Below are 18,341 nucleotides of genomic sequence, written 5' to 3' on the forward strand. Positions count from 1 at the left end.
TTCCTAGGTTCCCAGGCAATATGGATGGTGCTGGTCTAGAGACCACACTCCCAGAACCGGTGCTGTAAAACCTAGGATCATTCAGTAAGCCTCGCCTTCATTATTTCCTGTTGCTGTATCATCCCCTGGGTCCACGAAGCAGACCTCCACAGTGTCACAGAAAGGACCCCAGAATTGAGCTGCAAGTTCCAGGTATCACCAGTTCAATATGAGGGCCTCAGTTTCCTCATCTGTACAGTGAGGACACCTGGTCTAGATGAGACTTAAGGATCCACTGTAATGTCCAGAGAAGAGATTTAATTTGAACACCTGTGCATGTCCACAGTATTTTTTTTTTAAGTTTGTTTATTTTTGAGAGAGAGAAAGACAGTGTGAGCAGGGGAGGAGCAGAGAGAGGGAGACACAGAATCCCAAGCAGGCTCCAGGTTCTGAGCGGTCATCACAGATCCCAATGTGGAACTTGAACTCATGAACTGTGAGATCATGACCTGAGCCGAAGTTGGACGCTCAACCAACTGAGCCACCCAGGTGCCCCCACACTATGTTCTAAACAAACACCTACGGGGTGCTACTCCTTGTCCAGGTAAACTGTAGCTCACTGCTTCCTCCCAAAGCCTATGGTGACCTTGAGTTTTCCTGGTGACTTTCTCTCTGGTGGCCAACTGGCACTAGATGGGTACAAATGTGGTGGCCTGCCTCATGCCTGATGTCATCTGGTATCCAGCATAAAAAACTGGCCTTGGGTCTCAAAGTGTGTTCTCCAGTCCAGCTGCATTCACATCCCATGGGAACTGACAAGACATGGAAATTCTTGAGCCTACCCTGGACCTTCAAAATCAAAACTCTGGGGGCAGATCATCAAGATAGGGCTTCAGAGTCATGATCACAGACCTTTGGAGAATCTAATACTGTGGTTTATCAAGTGTGGTCCCTAACCTAGAAGCATCGGTATCTGCCAGAAATTTGTTAGAAAAACAAAACCACAAGCCCCACCCTAGACCCACTGAATCAGAAATTTCTGGGTGCAAAGCCCAGCGGTGTGGTAACAGGCTGTTTTACAGGTGACTTTGATGTAGCTAAAGTTTGAGAACCACCGGCTCAAAGCTGTGGTTCCCATTCTAGTTGCGTAACAGGATCACCTGGGGAGTTTCTAAAAACTAATGCCTGGCCTCGCCCCAGATCATTAAACCAGAATCTTGAGGGGCCTTCTACAAAGCTCTCAAGCTATTTCAACATGCAACTAGGAGTGGAAACCATGGGTTTCACGGTGGGTGAGCCACGAAGGATGACAAGGGCCTGAAGACAAACGGTTAAATTTCCACCCAATCTGACCTCAGAAATGTCGGTAGTGGGTGTGGCCACTGCACTCTCACTGGACACCCAGCTTAGAAACTGCTTTTTTTCCTATTAACTTCCTTTCTGTGGTTTGCTTTCTGGCTTTGTCATTGTCTATACATAAAAAAGCATCAGGCATTAACATGGTCTTCGTGGCCAAAGACCAGCACAGGGGTTTGGAGCACACACGAGGGAGGCATCATTATGTGATGAAGAGTCTGCATTAGGAAGCGAAAGGTTGGAGCGCTGGGCTAGCTAGGCTGCTATCCTATCCACCAAGGCCCAGGACCTGAGACGAGCCCGCTGAGTTCCTCAGGCCCTGGGTACTTTAAAGTAAAAAGATGAGGTTGGACTAAATTATCTCTAAAGGTTCTGTTCTAACTTTCTACAATTTCTATGTTAAGACTTAAAAAAAAATAAACCACATACAAACTACACTGCACTATCTTTTAAATAAATTTTTTAATGTTTATTTATTTTTGAGAGAGACCAAGTGTGACTGGGGAAGGGGCAGAGAGAGAGGGGGACATAGAATCTGAAGCAGGCTCCAGGCTCTGAGCTGTCAGCACAGAGCCCAATGCGGGGCTCGAACTCACAGAATGAGAGATCATGACCTAAGCCGAATTCGGATGCCTACCGAATGAGCCACCTAGGTGCCCCTACACTGCACTATCTTTGAAAAACCAACATCCACAAGGTAATTTATAAGGTCTATTGTCCTCTTAAGTCACAGCCAGTGAAGCACACCACATGCAGACCTTATTTCAAGTTCCAAGAATCAAGACACAAAGCTTGAACCCCAAGAGGGGTTGGGAGTCAGTGGTGTTGGCATGTGTGCCCTCAGAAGAGCTGCCGCCTTTCCTTTTACCCCCTGAGGGAACCAATGAATTCTCTTCTGTGGCTGGACGATACAGAAAGGGAACTAATGGTTCTCGATGAGATTTTCACAGGACTCCTGAAAATGATAAAAAGTAAGGACAATACAGCAAAGTTCTTCATGAAGATAAATTTATGCCATTTAAAAGATACATTAACAATGATAGCCTTACTGAAATTTATTAACAGTGACTGTCCTCATGTATCTAGGACATATTTTTAAAATTTTAGCATCTTATTAATTTAAAATTCTAGGACCTACCATCACTGTTTTCCAGCTACTGTTTTGATTTATAGTGTCTTGAGATACCCTGGGTTGCTTTTGCCAACTTGAGAACAGAATGGGGTGTGTGTGTGCGCGCGCGCGCACAAAATTAAAGATGGTTGCATCCATGAATGCCTGCCTTGGTGGTAGAGGGGAAAAGCAAGGGAGCTCTCTCTCTCTGAGGAAGAAGAGGACTAATCCTTCCCTGTAATCCTGCAACCACTTTGACTGAGGAAGGGTCTGTTAACTCCAGGAGAAGGGACTGACACATGCCTTTCTTTCAAAATGTCTTTCAGAAGGCAGCCAGGTTGGACTGCCTTGCTCCTTAAGCTAATTACCTTAAAATTCCATTTGTCCCTTTTCCTTTAAATGGGGGGAAATATCCTTATCTAAAATACCCATCATCTCTAGAAGCTCAAGAACTTCAGGTCTTGGGTGGATGAACTTCCCCAGCACTGAAACGTGAAGCAGGTACACCAACCAGAAGCTCTCATCCGTCCAGTGCCATTTCAAACTGCCCCAGGCCTGCCATCCTGATCTCCTAGTAGAGACTCCCTGCCAACCAGGCATCTCTCCCTTGCTCACCACTGCCACTCAGCACTTCCACTGGGGCCCCAGGGTCTCCCAAACCACTGAATTCTGGGTTTAAAACCCTTCAGACTCTCAGTGCCTTCAGAACCCAATCCCAAACCCTAGGCAAAGCATTCACGTTCTTCCACACACTCCCCCAAGCTGACTTCCCCTGCTCCCTGACCTAAAGTCAGACGGGCCCCCTTTCCTTCTCCAAGCATGCCACTCCTCACCCACCTCGATATGGCCAAGGGCACAGAGCACAGGTTTGGGCACTAGCCAGGAGGAGGTTAAATCCTAGCATCCCACATTTAGCTAGGTGACCTTAGACAAAGTATGTCCATCTCTATACACCTGTTTCTTCATTCCCCAAACAGGACAAAAATAGCAGTCCCACCTCTTCAGGATGCCCTGAGAAATAAATGAGATGCATGGAGTGTACAAATGCTTATCCTATCCAAGCTGGCACATGGGACAAACACAATGAAGTTAGCAGTGACCATGAACTTATTCTTTTCAACCTGAGTGCTGTCTGCATCCAGGTACCCCCATCTCTAGCTCTAAAAATCCTATCTACCTTCAAAGTTTGGTTAAAATTCTCTTCGTGATCGCTTGCTTGAGCACTCCAGCTGAAGTCTATCCTTTTTCCTCTAAGCTCACCCTTTGTGAGCTTGTGGTATGTGCTCATATGCTCCTCCTTTCAACCCTTTGTTAAAGGGTCTGTTTTGCGCCCTTTGGTAAGCTCACAGAGGTGGGGACTGTGGCTCCTGCATCCAGAGAACCCAGCACAGGGACTTGTACACTAGAGGTGCTGAATAAATATTTGCTAAACTAATGATAAAGAGGTCAAGCCATGGCTTTTTGCCCCTCAAATTGAGGCCTAATGTGTTATTCATAGCCAAAAAACCCCCACCAAAACAAAAAAACCCCAAACCCCAAAAGATGTCATTTGTAAATGGAGAAACTGAAACAAAGTATTTTAGTGAAACTTGAATTTGACAATATTCATCTGAATTCTTCTGTTCACAAGATGGAAAAACCAGTCCCCATCAAATGTCATAGTGGGGGGATATGGAAAGTTGAATTCTCAAGTATCCTCTGCTTTTGAAGGGATAGAATAATTTAACACACAAGGACCAAGCACTTGACTTAAAGTTTCTCCATAAGACTCTCAGCAATTCTCCATAAAATGGGCCAGTGCCAGAAGGTTCTGTTCCCTCCATCCCCCATCAGAGGGAAACAGCATGGGGTTTTCAAGGCTATTCCCTCCAGCTCCACTAGGAACACATCAGAGGAGACAATGCTCTAGTCAAATCACCTTAGCTACCACTTCCCTTCAGGGCTCAGGCCTGGCTTATTTCCAGAGAGCTGCTTTGGTCAGTTCCCCAGAAATCTGACACACTGCTGCAGACACTGCAAAGCGAGAGGGCCCAGGAGGCTGGACAAAGGTGAGGCACTGAAAGTAAGGGTAGGTCTCTCTGTCTTGGGCTTCTGGGAATCAGCTCAAAAGAGGGCAGGACTATACCTCAATGAAAAAGCGGTCACAACGCACAGCTTGCCACTACCTGCACAGTACAGCTACTCCAAGAGCAACAGTGTGCGTTATTTACCTGGCTTTTCCCAAGTAATCAAAATACAAATAGCACTACTACAAACCATATGTGCTTTCCCCTTCCTTGGAGTAAGGCAAACTTTAATTAAGCCAGGAGCATGGAAAGAGCTATAATTAAAGCTGAGCTAGAAGCTTTTTCTTCTTAGGAGACAAATTCAATAACCAAAGGTGGTTTCATGCATCTTTTCATTTAAAGAAGAAAAGTTAGGTGAATAGCACAGCTAGGTCTGGATGATTCACTTCGTGGAGTTAATAATTTCTAATATTGAGAGAGGTGACTTTTCTCATCTAACACCACAGTTAGCCACAAATGAGGCATAACCTCTAGCGTGATAACCACTTCCAGAGCACTTTCTGGAATGCCACCAAAGCATCTCAAGAAACAAGGTCATTTAACATTTAAAGAATAAGCAGAAGAATGTCTTCTTGGGTGGCCATGATCAGCCATTCACCCCAATACTCCAAGATGTCAGAGCCACAAGATAACCCTTTTCCAAAAGGGCTGGCTGCTTTTAGTGATAGGGGCTTGGTAAGCTGTGTGGTCATTACCCCCAAGCAGACATCCATCCAACAGAAGACAATGAGACTAGAGACTGTCCTTACTGGAATTCAATTGCATCTATAGGACCCAAAGGGCATTTCTAAGCAACACCAAGTGTGTGGTTGACATGTTCATAGTTTTTATGGTTTCCATGTGAATGTCCAAGTGTGTGTGTTTTCAGATTTGTGTATAAGTTCATGTTTTCAATAGGGAAACAAAGATGAGAAGTGATATGGGTGCCCCAAGGTCACACAACTTTTTGGTGATACCACCAGGCACCCAGAATTCTGGCTCTCAGTTCACTTGCAATCTCAAATGGGAGTTCAATCCTTAATAAGAGCACGATGGGGGTGCTCTACCCATGAAGAATTCTCTGGAAAAGCAGACTTGTTACCTGCATCTTGACTTCAGCAGTGGTTTGGTTTGAAATTAACCACCAGGTACTCCAAAATTCAAAGTACCTATTTCTTCCAGGGTTTGGCTAGTCGCTCTTGGCTGTGCTATTATGAAATAGGGTCAGATCAAAGCATGTGGCCTTGAATTTAAAATCTTTCATGTCTGGACTATAAGGATGCCCACTTAAGATAATTCACACTCATAACTTTCAAAAGTATTTTGTTTTTTTTTCCTTATTACCAGAAACACCCTTGGGTTACTGCTGAATGAAATACTCTTAAGTCATAAGGACAGGCTCTATACACTAGAAAAGTCTTCAGAACAAAGCACAAAGAAACAGCTTGTCCTCATCCAAACCCAAAATAGGTATGTCTGGCATTTTTCCCTGAACCCTACACCCTGCCCTCTTAAGCTGGTAGTCCTTTTCTCTCACTTTTCAGGCCTCCTGAGGAGTGGCTTCTACTAAGTTGCTTTCACGTGTACAGCCAGAAATGCTCATTTTATATTTCATGGGGATGTTAGTGGCTAGGGAGAGCAAGACCTCAAGCTAAGACTCAGCATCCTGAGACAGTGGTGCACAATGGTTTAAGGCACAGGCCTGAATCCCAGGCCTACCTGGGAAGTCTCCGTCCACAGAGAGGGCAGTGGCAGTGTGAACAGTCAATGAGCTAGCCCACTACCTGGCGTAAGGCAGGCACCTATATAAATCTTTGCCAAGATTCTAGCCAGATGTTTGCTCCTTCTGCTTCCAGAGCATGAAAGCCCATGAGTAGGCCTGAGGTGGTGTTGCCCCTCCTGTTACAGAAGCCCCAGCCAGGGCATCCTTTGAATAATTTAAAGAGAGATCTCCATCTCTCCATCTACCAACTCTTGCTTTGCAGATTAAGTCTGCTTTGGTTGAGGATTTGTAAAGTAATGTGTTTTCTCATGCCGCCGGGCCGCCAGGCCAAGTTACACCAAAGGCTTGTGGGGTCAGTTTAGAGGTGTCAGGCCTGGCTTTGGACCAACTCCAAAGCTTGCTCTCAACTGGCAGGTAATCCTTCCCCTTCTGCTGGGTGTGGGAAGGGAAGGGAAGGCTGCATCCTTTTCTCCATTTGCCCAATATAAGGCATTCTCTCAGGGCAGTGCCAGATCAACTGAGGGCGCATAACTGCGTGGGGTGTTTCCACTCATTGAGATAAGTTTCCTTCTGAGCAAAGAGCTTCTGTTGCAGGGGAACTGAGAGTGAGAACTATTTTATGGCAATCATCAGGCCTTTCTGAGAAGTATTAATCTCACCAGATGATTGAACTTCTCTATACCTCTGTTAAATGAGAAAAGCAGAATAGTAAATATTGTTTTCAAAGTACTTTAGTAAACAAAATCTTTTTTTTTTTTTTTTTTTTTAATAAAATTCCATTATCAACTACCAGGTCTTTTCAGTGTTTTTCCAAATCCTATTTCCCCACAATATTTCTATTTTAGGAAAGCCTGAAGGGAAAGAAAAACAAGACAGTTTAGAATATAGTGTTTCCAAAGCAACTGCTCTGTGGTTCTATCAGGACCTTCAAAGCCAGAGCCCTGGGAGGAACAGGCTGTCAGGTGCTTGCCCAGCTGCTTCAACAGTGTCAACCCCACAATTACAGAGAGGTCAGAAGGCACAAGCAGAACACCCATCTCGCAAACTTCTTTCATCTTTCCAATAAAGAAGCATCAGAAGCATCAGAAGTCTTCAAAAGAAGATGCAAAGGAAAAAAAAGTACGGACGTCTGGTTCTGGCAATGCAGCAAACTGAACAAAAACAGAACCCACTCCCCCACTACAAACTCATATAAAGAAAAGCTGCACAGAACCCTCCAAAACAAGTGCATCACCTCTGATGCCTAACTGTAAGGTGAGGCCCCTCCCCAACGCATTATTCAGAAAGGAGGAAGTTTGCCTACATTGAAGTCCTTTTAAAATCTTTGACTTGGGGAAGACACATTACCTGAGATAACCCCACCCAGCAAAACTAGTTTGGGATGCTTATCCAGAACACCAAACTCTTTTTGTTTTCAAAGAAGAGATTTCACGAAGATTTAATAATTATTCCCAGAGGTATGACCTCACAGATGTGGCTGAAAACAAATGGTTAAGTTTGGAGAGAACTGTCATATCTTGATCACAGAGAAAAAAAGACCCGCGATGCTCCTATGTTATGGAGTGAAACAAAAGACAAGTGGCAAACTTTCAGAAATGAATACAGCCATTTGAACTAAAAACTCAATAGATGGATGAGACAGGAGACACAAATGAAAATGTGGGTGAATCAGAAGAATGCAGAGGACAGAGATAAAGAGGCCCAAATATTCAAAAGACAGCATGTGTGGAGTCTGGGACTATCTAGCATGTGTCTAACCGCGGAGAGAGGAGGAGAGGCCAGAATCTAGCAAACGATGGCAAAGTACTTTCCTCAACTCATGGAATATGTAAACTTTTGGACTGAAGGCTCACAAGTCCTGAATGAGTTACATGAAAGCAGAGAGCTACCCAGGCAACTGTTTTTAGTTTTTTATGCAACTTAACAAGTACCTGGAACAAAAAAGATTACTTACAAATGAACAAAAACAAGACTGCAGCTGACCTCCCTGGAATAAATCTTCAAAGTGCTGAAGAAAAATAATCTAGAATTCTATGCCCCACTAAAATACTATTCAAGCTTAGAGACAAATAAAATGATGCTCAAATGGAGACTAAGAGTTTAGTCTTCACAGGAAAGAACTACTCTAGAAGAAGAAAACCGAGACTCAAAGGCAAGAATGAATTTCACAGGTCAATAGCACAGAGAAGAGCAACCCCAGAGTGTAAAGATGACTGTTCAGGACCTTGGAACACGCTGGGACTCAACACAACAACCGAGACATGGAAGATGGGATCAGAGCAGAAACTTCTAAGGTCCTATGTTACTCAGGAAGATAGAAAGAATAATTCACTTTAGACTTTATTAAATCATAAAGGCATATTCAAAACTTATGGGTAACACTAAAATATACAATTAGAAGGAATGATTTTTAAATCAGTAAATGAAAAAAGAAATGTACACACACAAAAAAGGTCAAAGAAATTATTCCAAAATAATCACTACACTAAATGAAAATAGGTTAAATTTCCCCACTAAAAGACAAGAGACTATCAGATTCAGTCATTAAAGTCCTATGTATATATCTGGTAAAACAAACAAAAACAAGCAACATTTGCACAAGGAGACCAAGAGTACTCAATATAACACTGTCAACTGGAAACCTGTATGTCCACGCAAAGAGAACTGCACAAAATGGTATGATAAATTTTAACACTGAAATAATAAAGAAGTTAAAATTAATTACCTAAATCTGTAAGTTTCAACATGGATTCATCTCAAAATACAATGACTAAAAGGAGGCTATTTGAAAGAGTAGACACAGTAAACCATTTACATAAGTTAAAAAAATTCCTCACAATATATTACGTGCTATCAAGTATACATACATATGTATTGAAAAGTATAAAAATATATCCAGAGAAGAAACATAGGAACTTTGGAAGGAAGTTATATTTGGGAAGGGACTGTACTTCAGATGCATTTTTGTAATATTTTCTTTTTTAAGTAAACAATTCAAACTGATAATAAAAGATCAATATTTATGAGGTAGATATTGTTTATGTGATTTTATTTTTCATATTCTGAAGTAGTTCTGAAATTACAATTTATTTATTTATTTATTTTTAACGTTTATTTATTTTTGAGACAGAGACAGAGCATGAACAGGGGAGGGGCAGAGAGAGAGGGAGACACAGAATCTGAAACGGGCTCCAGGCTCTGAGCTGTCAGCACAGAGCCTGACGCAGGGCTCAAACTCATGGACCGTGAGATCATGACCTGAGCCAAAGTCAGACGCTTAACCAACTGAGCCACCCAGGCACCCCTGAAATTACAATTTAAAATAAAAAATTCAGAGGGTAAAAAAGAATACGTTTTAGATCTATGCCAATCCAGATCCATCTATTCAGTCAGCTATCAATCATTGCTTGCTTGCTTATTTATGTATGTATATCTTTGAGAGAGAGAGATAGAGAGAGAGAGAGAGAGAGACACACACACACACACAAAGTGAGAGCAGGGGAGGGGCAGAGAGAAAGGGAGACACAGAATCTGAAGCAGGTTCCAGGCTTGTTGTCAGCACAAAGCCCGATGTGGGGCTCGAACCCACGAATTGTGAGATCTTGACCTGAGCTGAAGAGGCAAACGACTGAGCCACCCAGGTGCCCCTCAATCGTTGTATTAAAATTACACGTTAAATGTTCTGAATGCTCGAGACAGTTCTAACTGCAAGGGAATACAGATACATAAGTACTCAAAAAATAATCTTGTTTGTAATCTGTGATTTTTGTTGTTAATAAAGTAAAATGGTGGTTGAGGCCTTTTCTTTTTTCTTTTAGCATTTGCAACTGTTCTATCCCAATGCTCAGGATACATTTGATGGAGCCCTACTAACAAAGGGAAGAGACACGGAGATTACAGCCATCCTGTAAGTGCATCATCTGTGTGAGGGACAGGAGGCAGAGGCCACACCCACAGAGCGGTTTAATGGAAAGCCATGTGTCATGTTTGTTGGGAATAGCAGGAAGACAAGAGAGGCTAAAGAATCACTGCCTTTTAGAGCTTGAGTCTTCTGACTCAGTGTCCTCCTGCCTTCACAGGGGAACTGATCCTTGAGTAGTTTTCAAGAATGAGATGGAGACTGTCAAATAGAGGTGGGCTTGGTTAGGTCTGAAAGGAAGTTTCTTGGGGGTAGATGGGAAAATGAAAGACACTGGTATTGGGGGGTTTGAGTAGAGCTAAGCAGAAGGCGCAGGCTGAGAGATCAGTGTCTCCTCCTGAGGAAAGGGGCCAGAAGTTCTTAAAGTTCAAAGCCTACCATGCAGTACTGACCCTGCTTCCTCTGCAGCTACTGCTGAGTCCCAGGATGAGTGCACGAGACCCAGGCTGATCAACAGGGATGCTCCCTTTTGGACTGTAACAAACCAAGCAATGAGGTTCTCTCAGCTTAGGGGGACAAGAGGCCAGAGGCAGGTGGAGAGCAGATATACCAAAATGGTTGGCATACAGCAGCTGCCCGAGTGGGACTCCCATGTTTGGCCCACTAACAAAGGAGTCAGAAGTGGCTCAGAAAGCCTGCCAGAGGGGACAGTGGAAACAAGTCCAACTTGGACATATACCACATGTTGAGGAAAAGCCACATCTGGCATTATCTGGTTGGGGGTTCTCAATCTGGACCTCGGGGACATACAGATAGTTTGGAGAAACAGTGGGGCTTCGATAAAGCATGAAATATGCCCTGCCTCTCAGAGGCACATAAGATTTTTATATTTGCTACTAAGGATAGAGATTTACAATGGTGAGTGACACAAGCCAAGCTGTTTTCTATTAACTGAAATTTTATTTCAGTTGAGCCTCGTCACTGACTGTGATTTTAGGTAACACCTAATTTAATACGTAAAAGTTAAAAGGCTTGCCATAAAGCCCTAGACTTTCAATCTAAAACATACCACTGTTCAAATCGGGGATCCAGAAACATTTTCTTAGAAATAAAACACCAAGCTCATGAGGTAATAAGAAGTAATGCCATGTCTCTCCTTTCAATTTTCTTGCTATCAAATGCATTAACTATAAACAAGTCTAAATTTTTTCTACATTTTAAACTCCGTTTCACAGTTTTAAAAGTCATTGTTATTTTCCTTCTTCTGGTAATTTTAAAGCTATAATGACTCTCCCTCTTTTACTTCCTTGTTACCTTCCTTCTTTCAAGATTTCTCTTTGTCTCCTGTGAGTGACAGTTAATTTTATTTGTATTAGCCTAGAACTTGCCAAGGCAGCTGTGAATTCATGCCACAGGATTAAATACACACAAATATCAATGACTACGTATTTATTTTTTAAATTCCTTATGGACCCAAGTATACAGATAAGCAGAAGGGTAAATAACGACTAATAATCATGACCCTGCCAACCCTGCCAACCGTGTGACCGCAGACAAATAGCTCCAGCTCTTGGGACCTTTCTGTGGGATGAGGGGCCCAAATGGGATCTGTCCCCTTCTCACTTTGTTTGGTCATAAAACCCCATGACTACCCTCCTATGTTTTAATATTCAGTGGAATATAAATACTAAGTTAAAGAAAAATAGTAGCTAAAATGAAATGAAAAAATTGACAAAGGTTATGTTACAGTGATATTATTGATGGGTTTATGTAAATACAGAAAAAAAGTCACACAAACATCAAATGTAAATACTATCTAACTTGGGAAGTACCAGGGCTTGTTTTAAACTCAGGCAGATCTGATTTGGGTTTATTTTTAGAAACATGATTTAAGGAATTTTTTTTTTGAAACACTTTTAAAAATCTTTTTTAACATTTATTAATTTTTGAGAGAAGGAGACAGAGCATGAGCGGGGAGGGAAACAGAGAGGGAGACACAGAATCTGAAGCAGGCTCCAGGCTCTGAGCTGTCAGCACATAGCCTGATACGGGGCTCGAACTCATGAGCTGTGAGATCATGATCAAAGCTGAAGTTGGACACTTAACCAACTGAGCCACCCAGGCACCCCAAGGAATTATTATTATTACTGCTTAATGTACTCACTCTAAATCAGGAGTTAAAATTGTTTTCCGACTGTATATTTCTTAAGCCTCTTTATCCAGTGCTGAGACTGCTCAACGTCTTCTCTAGTCCTCACCAAACTGTCAGGGAAAATCTGTATTTCCTACCACGGTGCTTCTCGACCCTTCCAAGTTCAGTCACCTGCATACAGCAGCAATTTATACAACACTTTGCTTCCCCTCTTTACCCAAGAATTATCTGTTTGAGAGAGGTGAAATGATGAGGTTATAGCTCTGTCTCCAGGGTTTGGGAAACAGAAAAGGCAGATCCTTAACCAGTAGAAGATTTAATAATCTTAAATATTTTTTTGTCTAGAATATTGTTATGCATAATAATAAACTCTATAAAAGCTTTCTTAAGGAAATAGCTGTATCATCTATCAATTGTGGGAAAGTAAACAGTTCACTCTGAAAAACCTGACAACCTGCTGCACTTTTGTTCCTTAAACACAGAGATGTGCACAGTGCTGGGCCGGGGAGACACTCCTGCGCACTGTCCCTGCCTCCAGTCCTGCAATATCCACCTTGGAGGCTAATTAAACTGCCTTCATTCTAGAACAGGACAGAAAAAAGCAAAAAGGGAGGTTGTAAGCATTTCACAGAGTACCAAGCATAAAAGTAATGATAGTAGCATCTACCGTTCTAATCACAAACTCTTTCGCTGCCTTCTGAAACCTACCTGGGAGAACAGGACACAGACCTGGCCCAGGTCCAATCAATACCTCTCGCAATCAGACAGTGTTTCACACCGGCGTATGAACCCAGACACGCTCTTGCACACGGCCACATGCAGACAGAGATGGAGAGGCCTGCGGCTGATGGGGGGGTTCATGCTTTCCTCTAAACACTAATTTCAAGATTCATCCTGGTTTCTCCCCTCCCTCACCTCCCCTATTTCTTCTTTACTATCCCATGGAGAATTAAAGCCACCATAAAAGGTTAAAAAGCTAAATGGAAGTGCTTGCAAATGTTTATGTATGGCTTAATTCCCCACCCAGAGATTCAGCTACACTTTTGTGTGGTGAGACATTTGTGTTGCAAGCCTGAAAGGTGAAGTCCCCTCCCCTAAAAATGTACAGAAGCCGAGCTTACCCTTGGAGGGCAGCTTCCCTCCCCCACTGGGCTTTGAAGGCTGTTTTACATAACTGTGGGAAAGAGGGAGGACCTAAGTTTTGATTCCAGTTTCTTTCCTTTTTACTTCAGCTACAATGCTAGCCTTTGAGATCATCAAACATGGCTTTCAACATCCCAGTTACACAGAAAAAATAACTTGGCCCAAACTTAGACCGTTCAAATCCTAAACGCAGATCTCACTATCCTCTCTTCTTAGCTTCTAAAAAAATAACTTGTCAAATCTCAAAGCTATTTACAGTTATCAGACCAGGCAAGAGGCTGACTTACCATAGAGCACACTGAACACAACTGCCACCCACTTCCTTCCTCACCACCTCCAAACAAGAACCTGCATTTATTAAATGCTCAACAATAAAACGTTCACAGGTCTGTTTTTTTCACATTTTGTTCATTTGCCATTCTTTGCTCTGCTTGTGTAAAAGTATTTCTGAAAATATTTAATTCTGAATATGAAACATAACCAAAGAATCGATAGCAAAGGCTTCTATTTTAGATGTTCTAAAAGGTGTATTTGTACAAACAACTCTTGCATTTTGAAAAATCAATTTTAAAACATACTCAAAATGGAGTCATGTATTTGACCTCCAGGTGCACCCATCCCACCCCCGACACACTGCCCTTCTTCACTTAGGAACACAATTCAGGACGGCGACTGGAACGCATTTAAGAGACCTACCTCACAGAACATATAGAGAGACAGCAATGTGAGGCCAAGGTTATACACCACTAAAATTCCCCGGCAAGAGAACGGCTGCCTATTCTTCATGTATTTTGGTCCCAGCCATACAATTAGTAAGTATATGACAGAGCAGATAATAGTAGGTATATAATTGTCCAGAAGAAACCATCCTTTTACTCTGGTATCTGGAAAATAATAAAAGGAAAACACACAGTGATTAATAAGGCAGATAAAAAACCACAACTTTTTCCAAACATTAAAAATCTTTCCCCATAATTTTGTAACAGTTATCTAATACTCAAGCTCCTAATGCCAGCAAAGCAGTTGGAAGAGGAAGCAGGAGTTTTCAATATTTGTCATATAAGGTGAAGCTCTTTGTTACATGTTCTGAATAATAACATGTATATCACACATGGCTTCTACATAAAATAAAAACATTAAAAAAAATCCTTTCCAAAGCATCTTAAAGAAAGCAAGGACAAAGCTCAAGTTTCTACTAACTGTATTTATGGACCAGATCTGCTGCATGATGCACAGACAGGGTAATGAAACTCCAGAAATGGCAGTCTTTGAACTCCAAAGTCCTCATCTTAAGTGTCTGCCAGTCTGCCCAGCATGTGCAGACTCAGAGAAAACATGTTATTTATCTAGCTTAGCAACAATTACTGATTAGAAAGGCAGCATCTGCTATGAGTGCAATGGTCAACAGCAGAGAGGACAATAATTTTAAAGAAAAAAAAAAAGATGAGGCAGTAATGACAGTGAAGTGACTATTTAAGGAACCATGTGAGCAGCAGAAGCTTGAGAGGGAAGACCTACACTGATTCGGGGCAGGGGAGGGGGCGCTACATGTGCAGGACAGATCTCCCTTCCCCCACCCTTTTCCTAGGCAGAGAGGAGGAAGATTAGTTCCACAGAGCTGCCAGCAGCAATCTGACAGCCCTCTCCTTGGATGGGGAGAAACTCTCTGGCAGCCAGACCCCCTAGGCGTTAACCTGTCCCCTGCAAGAGTCAACTTCTGCCTGTGGCTGACTCCCAGGAAGCCACTTCCGCATCATGTTCCCATCTGCATGCTACTTTGATGAGCCCCCAAAACCTATTGCTCCTCAATCTGATCTACCCTCTAAGGCCACTCACTCTGGAGCTCAGAGGCGCATGCAGTTTTTGCCTTCTGCAGCTTCAGAGAAGCAGCATCTAGTGGGGAAAGTCTCTGTTCCTTCTTGGACCTCCTGACTGGACCATCTTGCTACATTCTCCAATGCTTTTTCTCTTGATCTTGCAGGAAAAGCACCCATCCATTTGGGGAATGGACTGTCAGTCTCCTTTCTTAGAGACATTCTAAATTCTCCCTGGGTTTCTCTGTAGTGCTCCTCTCTTGGCTTAAGAGGAGATGCCCTCCACCCTCTCCCCGATACTTATGCTAAGGTGGTAGAGGGGGTTACCACAGTTCTGCTGAACTGGTAGTTCTTAGAAGTCCTTCAGGGAGGTGGCTGGCCACAGTGAACTTAAGGAGGAGATTCGTAGCACCTTTTGTTCTCAGCTCTAGGCCCTGGTTGTCAACTGTGAGAAAGCAAGTTCCCACACAGCAACTAACATTATACAGTTACATATGCTTGTGTGTACATACATATCACAAACACAATAAATGTACACACAAAACCCTCTCATTTCCTTTTATTTGATGTTCTATCTTACATCTTATTTTATTTTTTTACACCTTGCTTTTAAAATCTTGTAAGGCCATATCTGCAAGTATCCAGCCTCCATCCATACTGCCAAGTGCTGCCAGAGCGGCTGGCTGCCCCAACGGTGCCCCCAGGCAGTAAATCTTTAGGGATCTAGCCAACCATGGCAGTCCTTGCCCACTCTCTGGTGACTTGTTCAGACAACGGCATGTGAAGCAATTGTGGCCACTGAGCTTTGAGGAGATGACAGCTGGGCGAAAGGCCCTGGTGAAGAGTTTCCTTCTTAAAGGCATGCAAATGAACAGATTTTTCCCTCCTCCTCCGTAGGTGCTGCCTGGAGCTGCTGTGGTCATCCAGTAACCATGAAAGGTGGAAGGATTTTTCCAAGGGCAGAACTGCTGATATACTGAGAATGTGAAGTAGAAAATGACAAGAACAAGTGTGCTGGGTCCCTGAAATAACTCAGGAGTTGCTCAATCTTGATAATGTAAACGGATCATTTTTGTTACTGTTTCAGCCATTTAAAGTTGGACTTTTTTTGTTCTATGAAGCTGAAATAAGGCATTATCTCAACCCAAGAACACATAAAAAAATGATCTAATTTAGTTTTGCTCATTTGGCTGTACGCTAACTTACTGAATCAGTTCCCCTACTGATGGGCATGTAGATTATTTCCAGTCTTTACAAGCAATGCTATAAAGGAGTATCCTTATTCACATCTTTGCAATAATGATCAAGATTAGCTATAGGATCAAGCCTTAGGAGTCAAATAGCAAAGTCGAAAGGCATGTGCTTTTTGATTTCAATGGAAGACACAACTACCCTCCAAAGAGGTCTTATCAATTAGACTGTTTCTCCACACCCTCATGTTTTAACTCTACCATACTAAGAAATGCAGTTTCTTTTGTTTTCTTTTGTACTTTAAAAATCGTAAATGAAACTGACAACCTTTTCATTTGTTTAAAAGCTTCTTGCAGTTTTTTAATGACTCTTTCTGTAAACCTATAAAGTTCCTTCTTTATAGACACATCAAGAGACATGACAGATGACATTCAAAAAAAGCAACATGGAGCCGATTTACTTCCTAAAAGGAAACAAAACGATTAAGCATAAAAAGTGAGATCAGGTGTATCTATTTACCCACTGATGTGACACAACGTGAAAGGACAACAAGCCCTGAAAATTATAAAAGGGGAAGAGTTTTAAACCACCACAGCAGTGCATTTTGGAAACCAGTTTCAGCTGGATACTCAGAACTGAGGAAAACCCAGCACCAATAATGGTGAAATGTGCAGCATTCTCAGGCTACAAGCTTTCCAGCACAATATGATCTCCAGCTAATGTCACCAGAGGGTCACAGCAGCTGTGTCACAGGGGACACTGCACTGCTTCAAGAGTGTCACAGGACTTCTCCAAGCCCCTTGTTATCCAGGACAAAGCACTGGTCTTATCACAGAAGACGCTAATGTTTTCTAGAATCTCTTCATGCAATATTTATAAGTGTCTCTAAAGGGAGGGGAGCAAAACCAAAAACCACCTTACCTCGGGGGCCTAGCAATGCCTTGAAATAGGTACTAAGTGATGCATCAAAATTTTCCATTTTAAAACCTATTAAGAAAAACAGACATCGATTAATCTCTACTCAAAATGCTTTTTATACAGTGTTTTTTTCATAAAAGAACAAGAACAAATTCTTTTCAAAGATGTGCTATGGACAAGGTTATGTTCAAACTTTTTTTTTTTTTTTTGAATTCCCAAAGTAACTTGTGTGCTAGGTCTAATTTGGAAATCAAAAGTAAAGACAGAATCTCGTGAATTCACGTTATAAATGAAGTGCCAGTTTTCTGAACTTCTTTTCGCAGTTCCATAAAAATGCTTCCCGTGAAGCTGGAATCTCAGTGGGGAGAAAAGTGGAACTGGGCTGAAAAAGGTGGCAGACGGGAGACAATCCCATCTGGGCAAGAACCAAAGCTTGAGGAAAGACTGTAGCCAAGATGGGAAGAGCCATGTTAGGAAAGGAAGGCCACAGTACAGAGATTTGCTATTTGCATCAATTACTATTTAAAAATACTTCATGTCCATGATAAAAAATTCAAATATTAAAAATGAAAAGAGACGGTAAAAAAAATTTCATCGCTTTGCTCCAACCACAATCCCAAAGCCCCACTTTTCAAAGGAACCTAATGGTAACTTTTCTTGGACATACATCTAGAGATTTTTCTCTTCTGAGCACAAAAGGAGTGATGCCAAATGGGTGTTTTTACAATTGTGGATTTCAATCCGTTAATAGATGACAGGTCACCTTAGCATTAATAATTTTATTAGTAATAATAGAAATAATAACCAAGACTGCTTTGCCCCTAGTGAGAACGAATATTTTCCTGTCTTCAGTGTTACTGTATTACATTAGTATGATGATGCATAAGTACTATGTACTCTGTTGTAATATAAAATATACTCTTGCTGTGGAGGTCACAGTAAAAAAAAATTACATGGAAAACAATGTTATATCAAGGGGAGTACATACTACCTGCGTGCCTTCACTTGAAACATCTTGGAGATACGGTCTCCTACCAGTAGTTACACATC

The 18,341-nt window shown here is 42.1% G+C and overlaps 1 protein-coding gene across 4 annotated transcripts in view; it reads right to left on the bottom strand.

Annotated features, from left to right (window-relative positions):
- Positions 1-18,341, bottom strand: part of ELOVL5 (ELOVL fatty acid elongase 5) — a 74,947-nt gene that overhangs the window by 9,844 nt on the left and 46,762 nt on the right. For 3 of the 4 annotated variants that reach the window (XM_058734269.1, XM_058734268.1, XM_058734267.1), the window contains 2 exons: positions 17,295-17,360; positions 14,065-14,252 (listed from right to left, as the gene is read on the bottom strand). In XM_058734269.1, coding sequence (XP_058590252.1) covers positions 14,065-14,252; positions 17,295-17,352 — 246 coding nt within the window. In that variant the 5' untranslated portion in view covers positions 17,353-17,360. Of the gene's footprint in view, positions 1-14,064; positions 14,253-16,700; positions 16,820-17,294; positions 17,361-18,341 lie in introns of those variants that run through there. The other variant, XM_058734270.1, reaches the window with a different exon arrangement.

The sequence above is a fragment of the Neofelis nebulosa genome, chromosome 6 (genome assembly GCF_028018385.1).
Source record: "Neofelis nebulosa isolate mNeoNeb1 chromosome 6, mNeoNeb1.pri, whole genome shotgun sequence".
Classification (NCBI taxonomy): Eukaryota; Metazoa; Chordata; class Mammalia; order Carnivora; family Felidae; genus Neofelis; species Neofelis nebulosa.